The following is a 22,524-nucleotide window of genomic DNA, read 5'->3' as shown; positions in this document are numbered from 1 at the left end:
AGGACTAGGTCAACAACAGACTAGTAACAACAGGACTAGGTCAACAACAGGACTAGGTCAACAACAGGACTAGGTCAACAGGACTAGGTCAACAACAGGACTAGGTAACAACAGGACTAGGTCAGAGTAACAACAGGACTAGGTCAACAACAGGACTAGGTCAACAACAGGACTAGGTCAACAACAGAGTAACAACAGGACTAGGTCAACAACAGGACTAGGTCAACAACAGGACTAGGTCAACAACAGAGTAACAACAGGACTAGGTCAACAACAGGACTAGGTCAATAACAGAGTAACAACAGGACTAGGGCAACAACAGGACTAGGTCAACAACAGGACTAGGTCAACAACAGAGTAACAACAGGACTAGGTCAACAACAGGACTAGGTCAACAACAGGACTAGGTCAACAACAGAGTAACAACAGGACTAGGTCAATAACAGAGTAACAACAGGACTAGGGTAACAACAGGACTAGGTCAACAACAGGACTAGGTCAACAACAGAGTAACAACAGGACTAGGTCAACAACAGGACTAGGTCAACAACAGGACTAGGTAAACAGCAGGACTAGGTCAACAACAGAGTAACAACAGGACTAGGTCAACAACAGGACTAGGTCAACAACAGGACTAGGTCAACAACAGGACTAGGTCAACAACAGAGTAACAACAGGACTAGGTCAACAACAGGACTAGGTCAACAACAGAGTAACAACAGGACTAGGTCAACAACAGGACTAGGTCAACAACAGAGTAACAACAGGACTAGGTCAACAACAGGACTAGGTCAACAACAGAGTAACAACAGGACTAGGTCAACAACAGAGTAACAACAGGACTAGGTCAACAACAGGACTAGGTCAACAACAGAGTAACAACAGGACTAGGTCAACAACAGGACTAGGTCAACAACAGGACTAGGTCAACAACAGGACTAGGTCAACAACAGGACTAGGTCAACAGCAGGACTAGGTCAACAACAGGAATAGGTCAACAGCAGAGTAACAACAGGACTAGGTCAACAACAGGACTAAGTCAACAACAGGACTAGGTCAACAACAGGACTAGGTCAACAACAGGACTAGGTCAACAACAGGACTAGGTCAACAACAGGACTAGGTCAACAGAGTAACAACAGGACTAGGTCAACAACAGGACTAGGTCAACAACAGGACTAGGTCAACAACAGGACTAGGTCAACAACAGGACTAGGTCAACAACAGGACTAGGTCAACAACAGGACTAACAACAGAGTAACAACAGGACTAGGTCAACAGAGTAACAACAGGACTAGGTCAACAACAGGACTAGGTCAACAGCAGGACTAGGTCAACAACAGGAATAGGTCAACAGCAGAGTAACAACAGGACTAGGTCAACAACAGGACTAAGTCAACAACAGGACTAGGTCAACAACAGGACTAGGTCAACAGCAGGACTAGGTCAACAACAGGACTAGGTCAACAACAGGACTAGGTCAACAACAGAGTAACAACAGGACTAGGTCAACAACAGGACTAGGTCAACAACAGGACTAGGTCAACAACAGGACTAGGTCAACAACAGGACTAGGTCAACAACAGGACTAGGGTAACAACAGGACTAGGTCAACAGCAGGACTAGGTCAACAGCAGGACTATGTCAACAACAGGACTATGTCAACAACAGGACTAGGTCAACAACAGGACTAGGTCAACAACAGAGTAACAACAGGACTAGGTCAACAACAGGACTAGGTCAACAACAGGACTAGGTCAACAACAGAGTAACAACAGGACTAGGTCAACAACAGGACTAGGTCAACAACAGGACTAGGTCAACAACAGGACTAGGTCAACAACAGGACTAGGTCAACAACAGAACTTGGTCAACAACAGGACTAGGTCAACAGCAGAGTAACAACAGGAGAAATCCCTAAGAAAGGCTCTGCAGCTTTTCTTGCTACTAACAGGATGCCCAGTACACCGATATGATCTCATTTCACCATCCTGTTGTCGCCACTTACTGTACGTCTGTCTGCTTAAAACCACAGTTATGGTTCTCTGTAGAATACTTTAGCCATTTCAGACAGTAAATTCAGTTAAGATCATGGCCTGGTTTGCATCCCAAATGGCTCCTCGTTCCCTATGGGCTGGTCTAAAGTAGTGCACTATAAAGGGAATAGGGGGAAATTTGGAACAAATGACTGATGTTTGCCCTCCTTAAAGGGATATTTTTAAATTTTGGCAACTATGCCCCTTTTCTATACTTACATTTTTTAAGGCCTTTTTTTCTAATATGCTAGCTGCTCTGGTAGACTTTAGTTAGTTCGTTAGTTAGTTAGTTCGTTAGTTAGTTAGTTAGTTAGTATTGGCTCCAGAAACTACCGTCAACGTCCTGCAAACTGCACACAGACACATAGAAATGGTAGCCATGAGTTCATCGGACTCTTGGTAAGTCGGAAGGGGGGAAAAAGTGCTTAATTGCCCAAATGTCAAAATTATCCCTTTAATTGCCTTTTGTTGCAGAGTTACTGTTACCGTAGCAGGGTGGAGATTGTAGGGAATTACTCTGGAGGAGGCTGATTAAATTGTGGAGTAAACTCCCTGGGCTAGGTGGGGCCTAACAGAACAGTCTGTCATTTGTAATTACCTCTGGCATGTGCATTTTCTAACCCAATATGGGCCAGCCTAGAGTTGGCTCCTGGACAAATGAGTGTTCAGGCTTCTAGAGACTCTTTGTACAGAGACTCAATCTGTCCCCTACAGGCTCATGGCTGAGTCTCAATCTGTCCTCTACAGGCTCATGGCTGAGTCTCAATCTGTCCTCTACAGGCTCATGGCTGAGTCTCAATCTGTCCTCTACAGGCTCATGGCTGAGTCTCAATCTGTCCTCTACAGGCTCATGGCTGAGTCTCAATCTGTCCTCTACAGGCTCATGGCTGAGTCTCAATCTGTCCTCTACAGGCTCATGGCTGAGTCTCAATCTGTCCTCTACAGGCTCATGGCTGAGTCTCAATCTGTCCTCTACAGGCTCATGGCTGAGTCTCAATCTGTCCTCTACAGGCTCATGGCTGAGTCTCAATCTGTCCTCTACAGGCTCATGGCTGAGTCTCAATCTGTCCTCTACAGGCTCATGGCTGAGTCTCAATCTGTCCTCTACAGGCTCATGGCTGAGTCTCAATCTGTCCTCTACAGGCTCATGGCTGAGTCTCAATCTGTCCTCTACAGGCTCCAGGTTGCTCAGAGTGTGTTTACGTGGTAAAATCCCCTGAAGCTTTAATGAGCTTTTAATCTAAACCTAAAGACAGAAAAAGACTGAATGTGTACAAAAATATCAGAAGTGGTCTATTTCTCCGTTCTCCCACAGAGGTTCGCTTTGGCCCCTGTCAGTAAATCGTTTTAAAGAGTGGTGAAAGAAAGGTACCACACCACACTGAGAGCTGGTCTTCCTTGAAGTGAATCAAGCAAAGTGCTCCCGAAGTTGAAATATCTTCATTGTGTTTGATAATGAATCCACTAGTTCCTCCTGTTCTAAACAAAGCACACCGCTAAAAGACCCCCAACATCCTCTGTGTTTCCTTACTTCCCTTTTGTCATAAATATCTGTGCTAATATTTGCCACGATACAAGAACTCTGTACTGACATTGCCACCGGCATCATGTAACAACCCAGATACATTATAATCAGAGTAATGTCGTCCAGACATTCAAATATATGTCACGGTACTACGCCGAACCGAGCCAAGCCAAATCAAGCTGAGCTGGCCTGGTTATGAATCCACCATATCGTAGATAGTAGATGGAAACACGCTGCTGAAAAGAAATCACATCCGAATAACCGCAATTCATGTCAAATGGGCAATTGTTTGTTTGCCCCAAGCTTGTTGTCAGAGAGGGTTAGTCCTACTGGTGTGGTAATGAATAGTTATTGACCTACCGGTGGAGAAGATCTCTGCAGCCACAGCCAGGAAGGCATCAGACACCACGCTCTCAGACGCAACGGTGATGTTCAGCTGACGAGCTACGTTACGGTAGATGTTGGGTCGCAGGTACTCCAACTCATCGCCTAGGAAACAGAACAGAACGTGAGCCAATCAGGTACTCCAACTCATCGCCTAGGAAACAGAACAGGTAGTGAGCCAATCAGGTACTCCAACTCATCGCCTAGGAAACAGAACAGGTAGTGAGCCAATCAGGAACTCCAACTCATCGCCTAGGGAACCACAGAACAGGTAGTGAGCCAATCAGGTACTCCAACTCATCACCTAGGGAACCACAGAACAGGTAGTGAGCCAATCAGGTAATATAACTCATCACCTAGGGAACCACAGAACAGGTAGTGAGCCAATCGGGTACTCCAACTCATCACCTAGGGAACCACAGAACAGGTAGTGAGCCAATCAGGTACTCCAACTCATCGCCTAGGGAACCACAGAACAGGTAGTGAGCCAATCAGGTAATATAACTCATCACCTAGGGAACCACAGAACAGGTAGTGAGCCAATCAGGTACTCCAACTCATCACCTAGGGAACCACAGAACAGGTAGTGAGCCAATCGGGTAATATAACTCATCGCCTAGGGAACCACAGAACAGGTAGTGAGCCAATCAGGTAATATAACTCATCACCTAGGGAACCACAGAACAGGTAGTGAGCCAATCGGGTAATATAACTCATCACCTAGGGAACCACAGAACAGGTAGTGAGCCAATCAGGTACTCCAACTCATCACCTAGGGAACCACAGAACAGAACGTGAGCCAATCGGGAACTCCAACTCATCACCTAGGGAACCACAGAACAGAACGTGAGCCAATCGGGTAATATAACTCATCACCTAGGGAACCACAGAACAGGTAGTGAGCCAATCGGGTAATATAACTCATCACCTAGGGAACCACAGAACAGGTAGTGAGCCAATCGGGTACTCCAACTCATCACCTAGGGAACCACAGAACAGGTAGTGAGCCAATCGGGTAATATAACTCATCACCTAGGGAACCACAGAACAGGTAGTGAGCCAATCGGGAAAGTTAGGAGATTCAATGGAAGAGGCAACAATGACCAAAAGCCAGCAGGTCGTCTGCTTTATATTCTAAATGGAGTTGTTTTTGTTGTGTGTAACTGCAGGATGAGAAAGCTCATATTCTCCAGCCTAATGTTAGCGAGCATGACTAGCTTCTCTCGTGTTGATGCAGTCAAGATAGGTACTACGTAATCATATTTGATGATAAATAACCTAGCTATGGCAGCTGATAGTCGGCTTGGTCACTTTTGCCTCTCTCTCCCTCCTCTCCAGCATTATAATCTCTGGCTAATAAAGTACACAAACGGATCAGACCGGGTCTGGATCAGACCAGATCTATATGGAACAGGTTCAATCAATCAAATGTATTTATAAAGCCCTTCTTACATCAGCTGATATATCAAAGTGCTGTACAGAAACCCAGCCTAAAAACACCAAACAGCAAGCAATGCAGGTGTAGAAGCACGGTGGCTAGGAAAAACTCCCTAGAAAGGCCAGAACCTAAGAAGAAACCTAGAGAGGAACCAGACTATGTGGGGTGGCCAGTTCTCCTCTGGCTGTGCCGGGTGGAGATTATAAACCTAGAGAGGAACCAGGCTATGAGGGGTGGCCAGTTCTCTTCTGGCTGTGCCGGTTGGAGATTATAACAGAACATGGCCAAGATGTTCAAATGTTCATAGATGACCAGCAGGGTCAAATAATGATGGGTTAAATTGTCCTCGGGACCATTCAAAATGGGTCTCTATTTAAAAAATATATATTTATGCATATCAGGTCCGGGTATGAAAGCCCCAGTCCATTTCAGAACGGGTCTCAGATCAGGTCCGGGTATGAAAGCCCCAGGTCCATTTCAGAACGGGTCTCAGATCACGTCCGGGTATGAAAGCCCCAGGTCCATTTCAGAACGGGTCTCAGATCAGGTCCGGGTATGAAAGCCCCAGGTCCATTTCAGAACGGGTCCACATTGTTTTGACCCGTGAAGACCTCTTGTAGTGAGCCAGTGAGGTGGTTTGGTTTCCCAGTCTGGTCTGAGGAGCGTTTTTGCTGTAAAGCCTCATAGAATGAGGAATCAGAATGCTATGTTAATAGGATCTCTTTCTATAGACCACTCCTATGGTAATTCGTCAACCATATGAAGTTGACAAGACCGTACAAACAGATCTCGACCCCACGCTAGTGACTTCCCCGTTCATTAGTGCTGTAGCTACTAGTTCAGGCACTAAATCTTTCAGTAAAGTTATCTTCCTTTACACTAGTATAATTTCTGCTATTAGCTGCAGCAGGTCAGCTGCACCTGATCCAGGGGCTCTGGTCAAAAGTAGTGCACTAAATAGGGAATAGGGTGCCATTTGGACATGGCTTCAGACATAATTATATCTGCTCCATGTTAAGAAGGTATTGATTTAGAGGAGGTTCCTGCTGCTAAGTAACAGTGGTCTAGATTTTTTAAATGTTCAAATCTTTATTTAACTAGGCTAGTCAGTTAAGAACGAATTCTTATTTTCAATGACGGCCTAGGAACAGTGGGTTAACTGCTTGTCCAGGGGCTCGAACCACAGTTTTGTACCTTCTCAGCTCGGGGGTTTGAACTTTGCAACCTTCCGGTTACTAGTCCAACGCTCTAACCACTAGGCTACCCTGATCATGTGATGTAGGCTACTGTGTGTGGGATTCAGACAAGGGCTTCAGCACTGTGTCTATATCTTTCAGAAGAGTGTACATTTCTCTTCATCAACGGGGAGACAGATAATATAGAGGGGGGGGGGCATAATAGGCTACAGAGGGTAGCTCTACCTGTACTCTACCTGTATTGATCTACAGTACTCTACCTGTATTGATCTACAGTACTCTACCTGTATTGATCTACAGTACTATACCTGTATTGATCTACCACTGCTACAGTACTCTACCTGTATTGATCTACAGTACTCTACCTGTATTGATCTACAGTACTCTACCTGTATTGATCTACAGTACTCTACCTGTATTGATCTACTACTGCTACAGTACTCTACCTGTATTGATACAGTGATCTATTGTACTCTACCTGTATTGATCTACAGTACTCTACCTGTATTGATCTACAGTACTCTACCTGTATTGATCTACAGTACTCTACCTGTATTGATCTACAGTACTCTACCTGTATTGATCTACAGTACTCTACCTGTATTGATTGATCTACAGTACTCTACCTGTATTGATCTACAGTACTCTACCTGTATTGATCTACAGTACTCTACCTGTATTGATCTACTACTACTAGTACTCTACCTGTATTGATCTACTACTTTACAGTACTCTACCTGTATTGATCTACCACTGTACAGTACTCTACCTGTATTGATCTACAGTACTCTACCTGTATTATTACAGTACTCTACCTGTATTGATCTACAGTACTCTACCTGTATTGATCTACACCTGTATTGATCTACTACTGATCTACAGTACAGTCTACCTGTATTGATCTACAGTACTCTACCTGTATTGATCTACAGTACTCTACCTGTATTGATCTACTACTCTACAGTACTCTACCTGTATTGATCTACTGTATTAACTGCTACAGTACAGTATTGTACTCACATTGGATGTGCTACCTACCTGGATTGAACAGCCTAATACCTGTATTGATCTACAGTACTTTACCTGTATTGATTAATGTACCTGGTAATGGAAAGTAGTTTTTTCATGTACTTAAGGTATTATGAGTGATCTGAATGTACTGACATTATGCATTCTTAACTACCTGTATTGAATAAAATCTAGTGTTTACCTGTATTGATCTTTACACTGTTTAAGTACTACCTTATTGATTACTGTATTAAACAACAGATTAATTGATGTGCTGATTATGGATTAAGCCTAATACATTTCATAAATGTTTAGTTATTAATGTACCTGGTAATGGAAAGTAGTTTTTTCATGTAAAGGCATTATGAGTGGAATGGAATTATGTCTTATATTGAATAAAATATGTTTACTTTACAAAGTACATTAATTAATATTAAATTAAATTAATATTTTCTAAGAGTATGTATTAGGCTGTTTGAGAGAAGGTCTTTTTTGGCTTCAGACAAAAGCTAATATTTCACTTAAACATCGATTTTTTGTATTGATTTCCAGTGTTTTTTTTTTCAGAACTAGAATAGACTGACGAGTTTCAGAATAAAGTACTTTGTTTCTGGCCATTTTGGGCCTGTAATCGAACCCACAAATGCTGATTCTCCAGATACTCAACTAGTTTAAAGAAGGCCAGTTGTATTGCTTCTTTAATCAGAACAACAGTTTTCAGCTGTGCCAACATAATTGCAAAAGGGTTTTCTAATGATCAATTAGCCTTTTAAAATGATAAACTAGGATTAGCTAACACAACGTGGCATTGGAACACAGGATTGATGGTTGCTGATAAGGGATTTAATACAGGATTAGGTAGAAGGGTTTTGTTTTTTTTACTCTTTGTTTCTTCATTCATTTGGTCTGTAAGCTGGTTTTGCATAGGCAACTGAATAACATACTGTAGCATTAGGTTGGCTGGTGGGTCAAGAGCCCAGCTTAACAAGCTGTTGGACTGGTTCAAACCGCTATTATGAAAAGCAGAATAATGTGCGGGCAGCGAGGATGCTGCGATGGAGGATATAGAGAGAAGGTTGGAGAAGTAACAGATTGACGGAATAATGATGGAAGTAGAAGTGCCAGTTGATTCTGACGGTGCGTTGATTTCTCGTTGAAGTGCGATTTGTTAATAATGATGACTACTTGAGGAGATCCATTTGAGGTCAAAAGATATAGAGGATGCATTAGGAAAGGTAGAGTCAGTCAGAGTAACCAGGAGTTTTTTTTCTCTGATTTTACGCACCTCGAAAGAACAGAAGGACAAAGCTTTGTTGCTCCATAAATTGGCGACATCTGAAGTGGAGTAAATTAATTTTCGGAGCAGGGCACCGAAATCAGGAGTATCGTGAGGACATTGAGGTTTCAAGTCTTAAGAAGAGGATTCCAGCCGTGGTGGGTTTTTCCCATACCACGTAGTGGATGGACAGAAGGATGAAAGCCTGTCTGTTTTACTGACGTTTGATGAAGAAGTATCATGTCTCAAGTCTGTGTCAACGGAACATGTAAAGATTGGACAGTGTTAGTAATGTGATGTCTCAAGTCTATGTCAACGGAATCAGTGTTAGTTTAAGAAATACACTGTTACAGTGTTAGTTTAAAAAAAGTCTGTGCAATCAATTATGGCCATGTCTCAAGTCTGTGTCAACGGAATCAGTGTTAGTTTAAGAATGTGATGATGCGGAATCAGTGTTGTTTAAGAATCTGATGTCAAGTCTGTGTTGTGGTGGAAAATCACTGTGTGAATCAGTGTTAGTTTAAGAATCTGATGTCTCCAGTCTGTGTCAATGGAATCAGTGTTAGTTTAAGAATCTGATTCCTGGAGCGCCCTACTAGGGTAAAGGAATTTGAAGTTGCAAGGATCTGAGATGTTCAACAGCTCTTCTACAGAGATGTGCGGGAAATAATTGAAGCGGAGTAACAGTATAACTTTAATCCATCCCCTCGCCCCTACCTGGGCTCGAACCAGGGACCCTCTGCACACAGACAACAGTCACCCTGGAAGCATCGTTTCCCATCGCGCCACAAAAGCCACGGCTCTTGCAGAGCAAGGGGAACCACTACTTCAAGGTCTCAGAGCGAGTGACGTCACCCGATTGTAACGCTATTAGCGCGCACCACGGCTAACTAGCTAGCCATTTCACATCCGTTACAGGGGCAAGTGGAGCTGAGGAAGATATGGCAGTGAAAAAAACAGCGGCCGGTTCATAATGTCGCTCACAGTTGAGGTAAAGAAGGTGGATATTGTGTCGTTTATTGTGGAGGGTATTAAGTAAACAAAAAATTTAAAAAACGTCATCCCCAACAGGGTTTTATTGTCACATAAACCACACAGGTGCAGTGAAATGTGTTGGAGGTGAGAGATTTCAGTGCAGAAGGTCTACAGGAAGTCTTGAGAGAAGGGATTGCATTCCATCCTCCCAGGCAGACATCCTGGTGTAGGATCGTTTAGGGCCAAAGTAGTGGGATGGTTTTGGGGGGATAGTGTGTAAATGTGCAGGGTTTAATTGTGGTTGTAATTAAAAAATTTAAGGTGGTGCAATTTATTATTATTTTTTACCAAAATGTGCAATCCGCACTCCGACCTGCGAAAAGCAGCAATACGCAACAAAGCTCCTAGTCTGCTGGAAAGCCACAAGAAGAAGGAGTAACTTCAGGACATCGTCATCAGAGATTGGAATATTGTACCAGTGTTGAATGTCCAAACTGAAATAGCTAGGTACGGTAAGAATTATTTAAGGTTGGTTGCTGGGCAGTGAAGTAATCACTGATATTAGCGGACACGTTAGCTATCAAGCTAGCGAACTATCTAGCTAGCTAACATTAGGCCACAGCTAGCCAAGTTAGCGAGCTAACATTAGGTCACAGCTAGCCAAGTTAGCTAGCTAACATTAGGCCACAGCTAGCCAAGTTAGCGAGCTAACATTAGGCCACAGCTAGCCAAGTTAGCAAGCTAACATTAGGTCACAGCTAGCCAAGTTAGCGAGCTAACATTAGGCCACGGTTTACCAAAACCCATCTTAACGCTACGTTCATCGTTACCTCTCTGATCTGTTTCTCAAAACCATTGTTACTGAAGTTGGTCTTGAAAATGATTGTTATTGAACGACTGTCTCAGTACACTAGTATAACAGCTAAGTATGTCCCAAGGCGGTATTTTGGCCTTCTGCGTCACACAGAAGATCTCTGCTAAACACATAATCAAGATGTTTATATGTTTATCTGTCTTTCTGTGACTGCCCATAACTTCAGAACGATTGTGAGTCACTACAAATACAAAGCTGCCCATTTCTTTGCAAGGATATAAAGACACTTCAAATGAAAACTGAGATGACTGTATTAACATTTACAGTATAGACATACAGTACCAGTCAACAGTTTGGACACACCTACTCATTCAAGGGTTTTTCATCATTTTTTACTATTTTCTACATTGTAGAAAGACATCAAAACTATTAAATAACACATATGGAATCATGTAATAACCAAACAAGTGTTAAACAAATCAAAATATATTTACATTTTAGATTCTTCAAAGTAGCCACCCTTTGTCTTGATGACAGCTTTGGACAGTCTTAGCATTCTCTCAACCAGCTACACCTAGAAAGCTTTTCCAACAGTCTTGGAGTTCCCAGATATGCTGAGCACTTGTTGGCTGCTTTTCCTTCACTCTGCGGTCCAACTCATCCCAAAACATCTCAATTGGGTTGAGGGAGGCCAGGTCATCGAATGCAGCACACCATCACTCTCCTTGGTCAAATAGCCCTGACACAGCTTGGAGGTGTGTTGAGTCATTGTCCTGTTGAAAAACAAATTATAATTCCACAAGTGCAAAACAGATGGGATGGCGTACCGCTGCAGAATGCTGTGGCAGCCATGCTGGTTAAGCGTGCCTTGAATTCTAAATAAATCACAGACAGTGTCAACAGCAAAGCACTCCTCCTTCTCTATACTTCACGGGAGGAACCACACATGTGGAGATAATCTGTTTACCTACTCTGCATCTCACACAGACACGGCAGTTGGAACCCAAAAAATTCAACTTTTGGCTCATCAGACCAAAAGGACAGATTTCCACCAGTCTAATGTCCATTGCTCGTGTTTCTTGGCCAAAGCAAGTCTCTTCTTCTAATTGGTGCCCTTTAGTAGTGGTTTCTTTGTAGAAATTCAACCATGAAGGCCTGATTCACGCCGTTGCCTCTGAACAGTTGAGGTTGAGATGTGTCTGTAACTTGAAATATGAAGCATTTATTTGGACTGTAATCTGAGGTGCAGTTAACTCTAATAACTCTGGGTCTTCCTTTCCTGTGGCGGTCTTCATGAGAGCCAGTTTCATCACAGCGCTTGATGGTTTTTGCAACTGCACTTGAAGAAACTTTAAAAGTTATTTTCATTTTCCGGATTGACTGACCTTCATGTCTTAATGTAATGATGGACTGTTGTTTCTCTTTGCTTATTTGAGATGTCCTTGCTATTTTATTTTTTATTTTACCTTTATTTAACTAGGCAAGTCAGTTAAGAACAAATTCTTATTTTCAATGACGGCCTAGGAACAGTGGGTTAACTGCCTGTTCAGGAGCAGAATGACAGATTTGTACCTTGTCAGCTCAGGGGTTTGAACTTGCAACCTTCCGGTTACTGGTCCAATGCGCTAACCACTAGGCTACACAGCCGCTATGATATGGATTTGGTATTTTACCAAATAAGGCTATCTTCTCTATACCAACCCTACCTTGTCACAAAACTACTGGTTGGCTCAAATACATTAAGAAGGAAATAAATTCAACAAATTTACTTTTAACAAGGCACACCTGTTAATTTAAACACATTCCAGGTAATTACCTCATGAAGCTGGTTGAGAGAATGCCAATAGTGTGCAAAGCTGTCCTCAAGGCAAAGGGTGGCTACTTTGAATAATCTCAAATATAAAATATATTTTTGATTTGTTTAATAACACGTTTTTTGGTTACTACATAATTATTTCATAGTTTTGATGTCGGAAATAGTAAAATAAGATATTTGTTCTTAACTGACTTGCCTTAAAAAAATGACCTCACGCTACAGTACAACTCAGCGTCTCATTATGATGAATATATCTACAATTCCTCATTACTGATTGGTCTGTTCATTGTTTGTACATAGTGTTAGTGTATGGTTGATTGACAGTTATGTCTCTGGTTGTGTGGATGGATGCAGACACAGCGATCTGCTTGTTGGGAACTGGGAGCACAGTGCTGTAGCGGTGGGACAGGGAATACGGCAAGAGAGAGGGCTTTGTCCTGAACCCTATACTACCAATCAGGTTAGGAGTTAGCGAGGTAACTTTGGTCAACTCAGGATAACCGGTAACATGAAAGTGGCTCACCTTTTAGCCAGGTAAATTTCTATGGCAATGCATCATTCAGAACTAACCTGCCCCAGGGCAGGCTTACTCCAGTAAACCAAGATGGCGTAGCAGTGAAGAGGTGTTTTGTTCACGTCTTGTGTACTTTTGTATTTTCCGTATTTTTTGTATATATATATATATTTCAATTTTATTTTCAATCTCTTTTCGATTTTTAATTTGATTATACCTTCCGGTAACCTGCCTCACCCAATGTGATACGGAATCGCTATTATTTTCAATTTTAGAACACATTCAAGAACCGCCAGAAGCTAACCAGCTAATTAGCTACAAGCTATTTAGTCATTGTTAGCCACTGCTAGTGGCTTTTACCTTCTGCACAGATACCAGCCCTGTTTTTAGCCTGGATAATACTCGCTAGTCTCGGACTGTCTCTCCACAACAACGCCGGATTCCTGCCGTAATCCCTGGACCACTACTTCTGATCTTCAAAGCTAGCTTGCAGCTACTCAGGGATGACTCCATTTATCCTGAATGAAGTGACTGAGCTGCGAGTTGAGGACCAATAAAATCAGATTCAATCTGTCTCGCAAAGATTGTGTCATCTTTCCCTTCATTTGTGGAAGACGACTGATTAAATATTATATTAGTCAAAGGTTTTTTTGTGTGTGTGTGTAAAAACAAAATCATGTTAAAATACCTGTCACACTAAACATTTAGTAAGGACAGCATTTGGTTTCCAAACTATACATTTGTCACGTGATTGTTTTTGGAAATGTGCGTAAAGGCAAACGAACAGCCACATCCAACCATACAGACATACAGTGTATTGGGAAAGTATTCAGACCCCTTGACTTTTTCCACATTTTGTTACGTTACAACCTTATTCTAAAATGGATTAAATAAATGTTTTCCCTCATCAATCTACACACAATACCCCATAATGACATCACAATACCCCATAATGACATCACAATACCCCATAATGACATCACAATACCCCATTATGACATCACAATAACCCATAATGACAAACCATATTTACGTATTCAGAACCTTGGCTATGAGACTATGAGAAATTTAACTCAGGTGCATCCTGTTTCCATTGATCATCCTTGAGATGTTTCCACAACTTGATTGGAGTCCACCTGTGGTACATTGAATTGATTAGACATGATTTGTAAAGGTACACACCTGTCTATATAAAGGGCCCACAGTTGACAGTGCATGTCAGAGCAAAAACCAAGCCATGAGGCCGAAGGAATTTTCTGTAGAACTCCAAGACAGGATTGTGTCGAAGCACAGATCTGGGGAAGGGTATCAAAACATTTCTGCAGCATTGAAAGTCCCCAACAACAGTGGCCTCCATCATTCTTAAGTGGTAGAAGTTTGGAACCACCAAGACTCTTCCTAGAGCTGGCTGCCCAGCCAAACTGAGCAATCGAATGAGAAGGGCCTTGGTCAGGGAGGAGACCAAGAATTCAATGGTCACTCTGACAGAGCTCCAGAGTTCCTCTGTGGAGATGGGAGAACCTTACAGAAGGACAACCATCTCAATCAGGCCTTTATGGTATAGTGAACAGATGGAAGCCACTCCTCAGTGAAAGGCACATGACAGCCCGCTTGGAGTTTGCCAAAAGGCACCTAAAGGATTCTCAGACCATGAGAAACAAGATTCTCTGGTCTGAAGAAAGCAAGATTGAACTCTTTAGCCTAAATGCCAAGCATTCTAGAGAAGAATGGGAGAAGCTCCCCAAATACAGGTTTGCCAAGCTTGTAGTGTCACACCCAAGAAGACTTGAGGCTGTAATCACTGCCAAATGTGCTTCAACAAAGTACTGAGTTAAGGGTCTGAATACTTATGTAAATGTGATATTTCCATTGTGCATTTTTCATAAAACCTGTTTTTGCTTTGCCATTATGAGGTAATGTGTGTAGATTTTTATTTTATTTAACTATAGGCAAGTCAGTTAATAAGAACAAATTGTTATTTTCAATGACGGCCTAGGAACAGTGGGTTAACTGACCTAGCAACAGTGGGTTAACTGGCCTAGGAACAGTGGGTTAACTGGCCTAGGAACAGTGGGTTAACTGGCCTAGGAACAGTGGGTTAACTGACCTAGGAACAGTGGGTTAACTGACCTAGGAACAGTGGGTTAACTGACCTAGGAACAGTGGGTTAACTGACCTAGGAACAGTGGGTTAACTGACCTAGGAACAGTGGGTTAACTGACCTAGGAACAGTGGGTTAACTGGCCTAGGAACAGTGGGTTAACTGGCCTAGGAACAGTGGGTTAACTGGCCTAGGAACAGTGGGTTAACTGGCCTAGGAACAGTGGGTTAACTGGCCTAGGAACAGTGGGTTAACTGGCCTAGGAACAGTGGGTCAACTGGTCTAGGAACAGTGGGTTAACTGGCCTAGGAACAGTGGGTTAACTGGTCTAGGAACAGTGGGTTAACTGGTCTAGGAACAGTGGGTTAACTGGCCTAGGAACAGTGGGTCAACTGGTCTAGGAACAGTGGGTTAACTGGTCTAGGAACAGTGGGTTAACTGGTCTAGGAACAGTGGGTTAACTGGTCTAGGAACAGTGGGTTAACTGCCTGTTCAGGGGCAGAACGACAGATTACACTGTAGGTGCCAGTTCCCACTCAAGTTCCCACCCCTTCTACGGATTATACTGTATGTGTAACAGTATAACTTTAAACCGTCCCCTCGCCCATACCCGGGCGCGAACCAGGGACCCTCTGCACACATCAACAACTGGCACCCACGAAGCATCGTTACCCATCGCTCCACAAAAGGCGCGGACCTCGCAGAGCAAGGGGAACTACTACTTCAAGGTCTCAGAGCAAGTGACGTCACCGATTGAAACGCTATTTAGCGCGCACCACCGCTAACTAGCTAGCTATTTCACATCCGTTACATACAGTGGGGGAAAAAAAGTATTTAGTCAGCCACCAATTGTGCAAGTTCTCCCACTTAAAAAGATGAGAGAGGCCTGTAATTTTCATCATAGGTACACGTCAACTATGACAGACAAAATGAGGAAAACAATCCAGAAAATCACATTGTAGGATTTTTAATGAATTTATTTGCAAATTATGGTGGAAAATAAGTATTGGCTATTGTATGTAGATATGATTAAACTCTGTGAACACATTGACTACACTTCAGTCAATGTTTGTTCCCTAAACCTGTTCCCTTTCTTTGCCGACCACAGGGTAGATATGAGAGATTTGCTTGTTAAAAAAAAAATACAAAATGTTAGTGTTGCTACAGTTTGCAAGCAAAGTCTTGTGACACAATATATATATATATGTTTTTCCAGGTGAATCTCTAGGAGGACTCTAGTCGTCAGATTGCAATTTGTTTAAATCAGGTGTGTTAGCTGGGTCCGGGGAAAACGTGTGCCCCCGAAGGATTAGCAGATCAACAGACTCGTTGCAAGAGCCCCTGGGCACATGCCCTGCTTGCCCAGTCATGAATACTACAAGTTTAGATAGCTGGCTTGTAATGGATCCCCCCCTCCCTGCTGCTCATTCCGTTCACCATCTCTGGAGGTCTATGTCACCGGCCTTCTAGGCATCACTGAACTGGATCATTACCACCGACCCCGGACTGTCTTGTCTCATTACGGACACCTGGTTCCCATTCCCCCTGATTAGAATGTGTATACAGTTGTAGTCGGAAGTTTACATACACTTTAGCCAAATACATTTACACTCAGTTTTTCACAATTCCTCACATTTAATCCTAGTAAAAGTTCCCTGTTTTAGGTCAGTTGGGATCACCACTTTATTTTAAGAATGTGAAATGTCAGAATAATAGTAGAGAGAATGATTTATTTCAGCTTTTATTTCTTTCATCACATTCACAGTGGGTCAGAAGTTAACATACACTCAAAAAATATTTGGTAGCATTGCCTTTAAATGGTTTAACTTGGGTCAAATGTTTTGGGTAGCCTTCCACAAGCTTCCCACAATAAGTTGGGTGAATTTTGGCCCATTCCTCCTGACAGAGCTGGTGTAACTGAGCCAGGTTTGTAGGCCTCCTTGCTCGCACAAGCTTTTTCAGTTCTGCCCACAGATTTTCCATAGGATTGAGGTCAGGGCTTTGTGATAGCCACTCCAATACCTTGACTTTGTTGTCTTTAAGCCATTTTGCCACAACTTTGGAAGTATGCTTGGGGTCATTGTCCATTTGGAAGACCGATCTGCGACCAAGCTTTAACTTCCTGACTGATGTTTTGAGATGTTGCTTCAATATATCCACGTAATTTTCCTACCTCCTGATGCCATCTATTGCCATCTGTTGTCACGCCCTGACCTTAGTTATCTTTGTTTTCTTTATTATTTTGGTTAGGTCAGGGTGTGACGAGGGTGGTATGTGTGTTTTTGTCAGGTCTAGGTTTTTTTGTACATCTATGGGGTTTTGGTTTGTCTACGTAAATGTAGGTCTATGGTGGCCTGAATTGGTTCCCAATCAGAGGCAGCTGTTTAACGTTGTCTCTGATTGGGGATCCTATTTAGGTTGCCATTTTCCATTTTGGTTTTGTCTATGTGTAGTTGCATGTCAGCACTCGTGTTTTATAGCTTCATGTTCGTTTTGTTATTTTGTTAGCTTGTTTAGTTTGTTCTTCGTTAAATAAAAAAGTATGTATTCATGTAACGCTTTGGTCTCATCAATACGATGAACGTTGCCTTTAAATTGTATATTTTGAGTCAAACATTTCAGGTAGCCTTCCACAAGCTTCCCACAATAAGTTGGGTGAATTTTGGCCTATTCCTCCTGAAAGAGCTGGCGTACCTGAGTCAGGTTTGTAGGCCTCCTTGCTCGCACACGCTTTTTCAGTTCTGCCTACAAAATTTCTATAGGATTGATGTCAAGGCTCCAATACCTTGACATTGTTGTCATTAAGCCATTTTGCCACAACTTTGTAAGTATGCTTGAGGTCATTGTCCATTTGGAAGACCGATTTGTGACCAAGCTTTTACTTCCTGACTAATGTCTTGAGATGTTGCTTCAATATATCCACATAATTTTCCTACCTCATGATGCCATCTATTTTGTGATGTGCACCAGTCCCACCTGCAGCAAAGCACCCCCACAACATGATGCTGCCACCCCCGTGCTTCACGGTTGGGATGGTGTTCTTCGGCTTGCAAGCCTCCCCCTTTTTCCTCCAAATATAACGATGGTCATTATGGCCAAACAGTTCTATTTTAGTTTCATCAGACCAGAGGACATTTCTCCACAAAGTACGATCTTTGTCCCCATGTGCAGTTGCAAACTTTTTATGGCGGTTTTGGAGCAGTGGCTTCTTCCTTGCTTTGCGACCTTTCAGGTTATGTCGATATAGGACTCGTTTTACTGTGGATATAGATATTTTTGTACCTGTTTCTCCAGTATCTTCACAAGTTCCTTTTCTGTTGTCCTGGGTATTGATTTGCACTTCTCGCACCAAAGTACGTTCATCTATAGGAGACAGAACACGTCTCCTTCCTGAGCGGTATGACGGCTGCATGGTCCCATGGTGTTTATACTTGCGTACTATTGTTTGTACAGATGAACGTGGTACTTCAGGCGTTTGGAAATTGCACCCAAGGATGAACCAGATTTGTGGAGGTCTACAATTTGTTTTTCTTTAGATTTTCCCATAATGTCAAGCAAAGAGGCACTGAGTTTGTAGGTAGGCCTTGGTACACCTCCAATTGACTCAAGTGATGCCAATTAACCTATCAGAAGCTTCTAAAGCCATGACATAATTTTCTGGAATTTTTCCAAGCTGTTTAAAGAAACAGTCAATTTAGCATATGTAAACTTCTGACCCACTGGAATTTACATTTACATTTACATTTAAGTCATTTTTGCGATACAGTGAATTATAAGTGAAATAATAAGTATGTAAACAGTTGTTGTAACAATTACTTGTGTCATGCACAAAGTAGATGTCCTAACCGACTTGCCAAAAATACAGTTTCTTAACAAGAAATTTGTGGAGTGGTTGAAAAACGAGTGTTTGTAAACTTCCCACTTCAACTGTATATGTTCCCTTTGTTCTCCATCATCCTTGTTGATCATTTTTCCATGTCCGTTGGTCTTGTGAGGACCTCTGTTGTATCGGCATGTTACCGTGTGAAGTTTACACCTTGTTCTTTGTTTGGTTTACAGCCCTGTGTTATGTATGTATGTGTGTGTGTGTGTGTGTGTGTGTGTTTTGGGCTTCGTCCCCGTCATGTTCATGACGTACGTTATTTTGGGTAGAGCATTTTCTTTTTAAGTATTTCGTATTCCTGCGCCTGTCTCCTATCATTATACACTGTGACATGGCTAGACTACAGTAACTACCAATCTAACAATTGTTAGCTGACATGGCTATTCGAGTGACTGTCAGTGACAGACATAACAAGAGGAAAACTAATGATGCACACATTTTTGAAATTACTCCCAACAATAAATTGACAGCCTACTGAATTCCTAAAAAAAAATCGAAAGTGTTTTGTGACTGGGCCCCTTAGCATCCGTGGGCCCTGGTATATTACTTATGCCTGGAATTGACTACACAACTGCCAGAAAGTCAAGATAAATCAGGCTAAAATGCTGCAACATCAATCAACAGCCATCTTCGTGCAAAACAACATTGCATGAACACTTATATAAATGATTTTGTGATGGGACACCAAATAATATTAGAGATATAGTCCAAGAGTAGCTAATACCTATGATCAAGGTAAGAATAGACATAGCTATACGATTCTGACTTCTGTTTGATGAAACTGTTGAAACTGCGTTATGTTATTATACAGTATGTAGAATTGTTTGGATTGGCTGATGTAACTAGCTACAGTGGAGAGGTTTGTTTGATGCAAACAAATGAACGGTTGTAACCGATCTGAGCTCACGCCTGTTAGATAGTTCATCTGCCGTGAATTTAATTGTGAATGTACCTGATATAAAAAAATATATTTGAACCTTTATTTAACAAGGCAAGACAACCTACTTATTGTGTTCAAGTAATTGCATGAAGGACAATGTTGTCAAGGTACAATGAGTTAGCTAGCCAACTAGCATAGCTGTTTCAATCATGTAGAATATCCGTCTTAAATTGCATTTTAAAAATGGTTTCGATATGAGAACAACAATATATTGAGTGTCACTGTTGTCTGGACTTGACGTTAACTAACCACGTGTCGCTAGTTCCTGATGCTGGGGGATGAGTGGCTAGGTTTCAGCTTTGCACCATTTTTTATTTATTTTTATTTCACCTTTATTTAACCAGGTAGGCAAGTTGAGAACACCTTTATTTCACCAGGTAGGCTAGTTGAGAACAAGTTCTCATTTACAATTGCGACCTGGCCAAGATAAAGCAAAGCAGTTCGACACATACAACGACACAGAGTTACACATGGAGCAAAACAAACATACAGTCAATACAGTATAAACAAGTCTATATACGATGTGAGCAAATGAGGTGAGATAAGGGAGGTAAAGGCAAAAAAGGCCATGGTGGCAAAGTAAATACAATATAGCAAGTAAAACACTGGAATGGTAGATTTGCAATGGAAGAATGTGCAAAGTAGAACTAAAAATAATAGGTTGGGAACCTAGAACATAAACATTTCCAATGATGACATGCTGCATGTCTCACCTTGAATTAGACACAATTAAGATTACAGATCATAGTCTCTTGTTTTTCTGTTTCTCCTTCAACCAAAATGTAATATAAGCCTGTTTAGCCCCCCATGTAATTTTGTTATATATATTTTTGCTGTAAAAGATAGCAGAAAAAGTTTAGTTTTTTTAATTACATCAACAACACTTTTCTCGGGAAATTCGAAACGGAAGGCAATTTGAATGTCACTGTTGGCAATTTAGTGGATGTTCTTAAATGTCTTCTTAATAAAGAATCCCTACGGAAAAATGCTACATTTCTATACATCCTTCCAGCAAGAGAACGAGTGGCACCGTTTTAGTTCCGTTAATATGGAGTATTAACGGAGAAAACTCACTTCAAAAGGGTGCTACGAAATTAATGTCAAAACGTAGTTGTCAAAATGTAGTTGGATTCACCCAAATCAAATTGATGCTGTCATCTTTTTCACGTCCAGCACCTTGGCAATGAAGCCACAGTATTGGCGATCAATCTACGTTGAGAGGGGCCGTTTCTACGGCGATTTAAAGACTCGGAAATACAACAATGAAAACAAGAACATATTGTCTTCTGTGGATATTGAAATTCAGTCTGTTATAGCTTTGTAAATATATATTAAGCCAATGTTATCACTCATGTTTTAACTCGCGAATCTGCATCCATTAGTGACTATATAGCTTGTCATTTGATGTTTTAAGTTAGTACCGTTCTGTCGCGGAGCAAAGACCACTTTTTGATCATGCCCGTGATGCCATTCCATTCACTCTAAACATACTTAATTCTCAGTAAATCGTTTTAACTTTTGAGAGATATGGGGTTTGGACAATTGTTTTTCTGACGGAATTTTCTACTGAATGTACATATGTGTATAAACCTTGAATTAAATCATACTTTTATGGATGCACATCCGATAACATGCATTACTGGCTGATAAACTATCGTTTCGTTTATAATATTATATTATAATATTTGGACAATCTATTACCAAGTGCTTTCTAACATGGTCTAAAATAGGATGTACAGCCCTTATAGGTACGCAGCCTGTCATTCAGACAGACACAGTAGCCCACCAATATACACAAACAGCGTTCTTACCTAACCACATGAGGACAGAGGAGATCTCTCCAAGCGTCCCACCTGATGCCGACAGCTGATGCTCGGCCTTCGACCACCCAATCCCGGTCCTGTTCAGCCTGGAATGGATGAAATCCCTGCATAGCGCCTTCGCCTGTGACACCAGCTCCTTGTCTGTGGGGGATCGGTCAAATACTTCCATCACTTCTGCCGCGAATACTGAAGAGCGACGCAACATCTCCATACCCCAGTCCCCAGCAGCAGTTAATCACAAACAACCCGCCTGCCTGGCGCTGGCACTAATCCGCCTGCGCCTCCACCTCGATCGCCGTTTATGGTCCTCTCTGTCACCAGAAAGCTACTTCCCTACCTCCTCCCTCGGGTTGGGGGCGTTTCGAAAAGGAGGGATTATTCAATGTCTCTTCACGAGCGTAGAATTGCATTGGTTTGTTCACGGTCACGGTGCACACCGGTTCCCTTGCAATGCCAAACTCATATTCCTTGAGTTGTAGGCTGATTTAAAAAATACATGATTTAACCTTTACTTAACTAGCCAAGTCAGTTCACAACAAATTTTTATTTACAATGACAGCCTACCCCGGACAACGCCGGGCCAAGTGTGCGCCGCCCTATGGGACTCCCAATCACGTCTGGATGTGATACAGCCTGGATTCGAACCAGGAACTGAGATGCAGTGCCTTAGACCACTGCGCTAGGGAGCCAAATTTGACCAACCCTGATTATACATTGACCTACATTATCACTACACAGAAACTTCTATTGGTAGTCTGATTCATCAGATTGTAATACACAATGAATTGGTTTATA

General features: G+C 42.1%; 1 protein-coding gene across 1 annotated transcript in view; it reads right to left on the bottom strand.

The window, feature by feature from the left end:
- Nucleotides 1–22,160, bottom strand: part of LOC135524800 (bcl-2-related ovarian killer protein homolog A) — a 49,617-nt gene extending 27,457 nt beyond the window's left edge. Inside the window, exons 1-2 of the mRNA XM_064952626.1 lie at nucleotides 21,718–22,160; nucleotides 3,922–4,050 (exon numbers count right to left, since the gene is read on the bottom strand). Coding sequence (XP_064808698.1) covers nucleotides 3,922–4,050; nucleotides 21,718–21,940 — 352 coding nt within the window. The 5' untranslated portion in view covers nucleotides 21,941–22,160. The remainder of the gene's footprint in view (nucleotides 1–3,921; nucleotides 4,051–21,717) is intronic.
- Between the last annotated feature and the right edge of the window lie 364 nt (nucleotides 22,161–22,524).

This window comes from Oncorhynchus masou, chromosome 31 (assembly GCF_036934945.1).
Source record: "Oncorhynchus masou masou isolate Uvic2021 chromosome 31, UVic_Omas_1.1, whole genome shotgun sequence".
Taxonomy (NCBI): Eukaryota; Metazoa; Chordata; class Actinopteri; order Salmoniformes; family Salmonidae; genus Oncorhynchus; species Oncorhynchus masou.
Note: the sequence above shows the minus strand (reverse complement) of the source record. Positions and strands in the feature narration are given on the sequence as shown.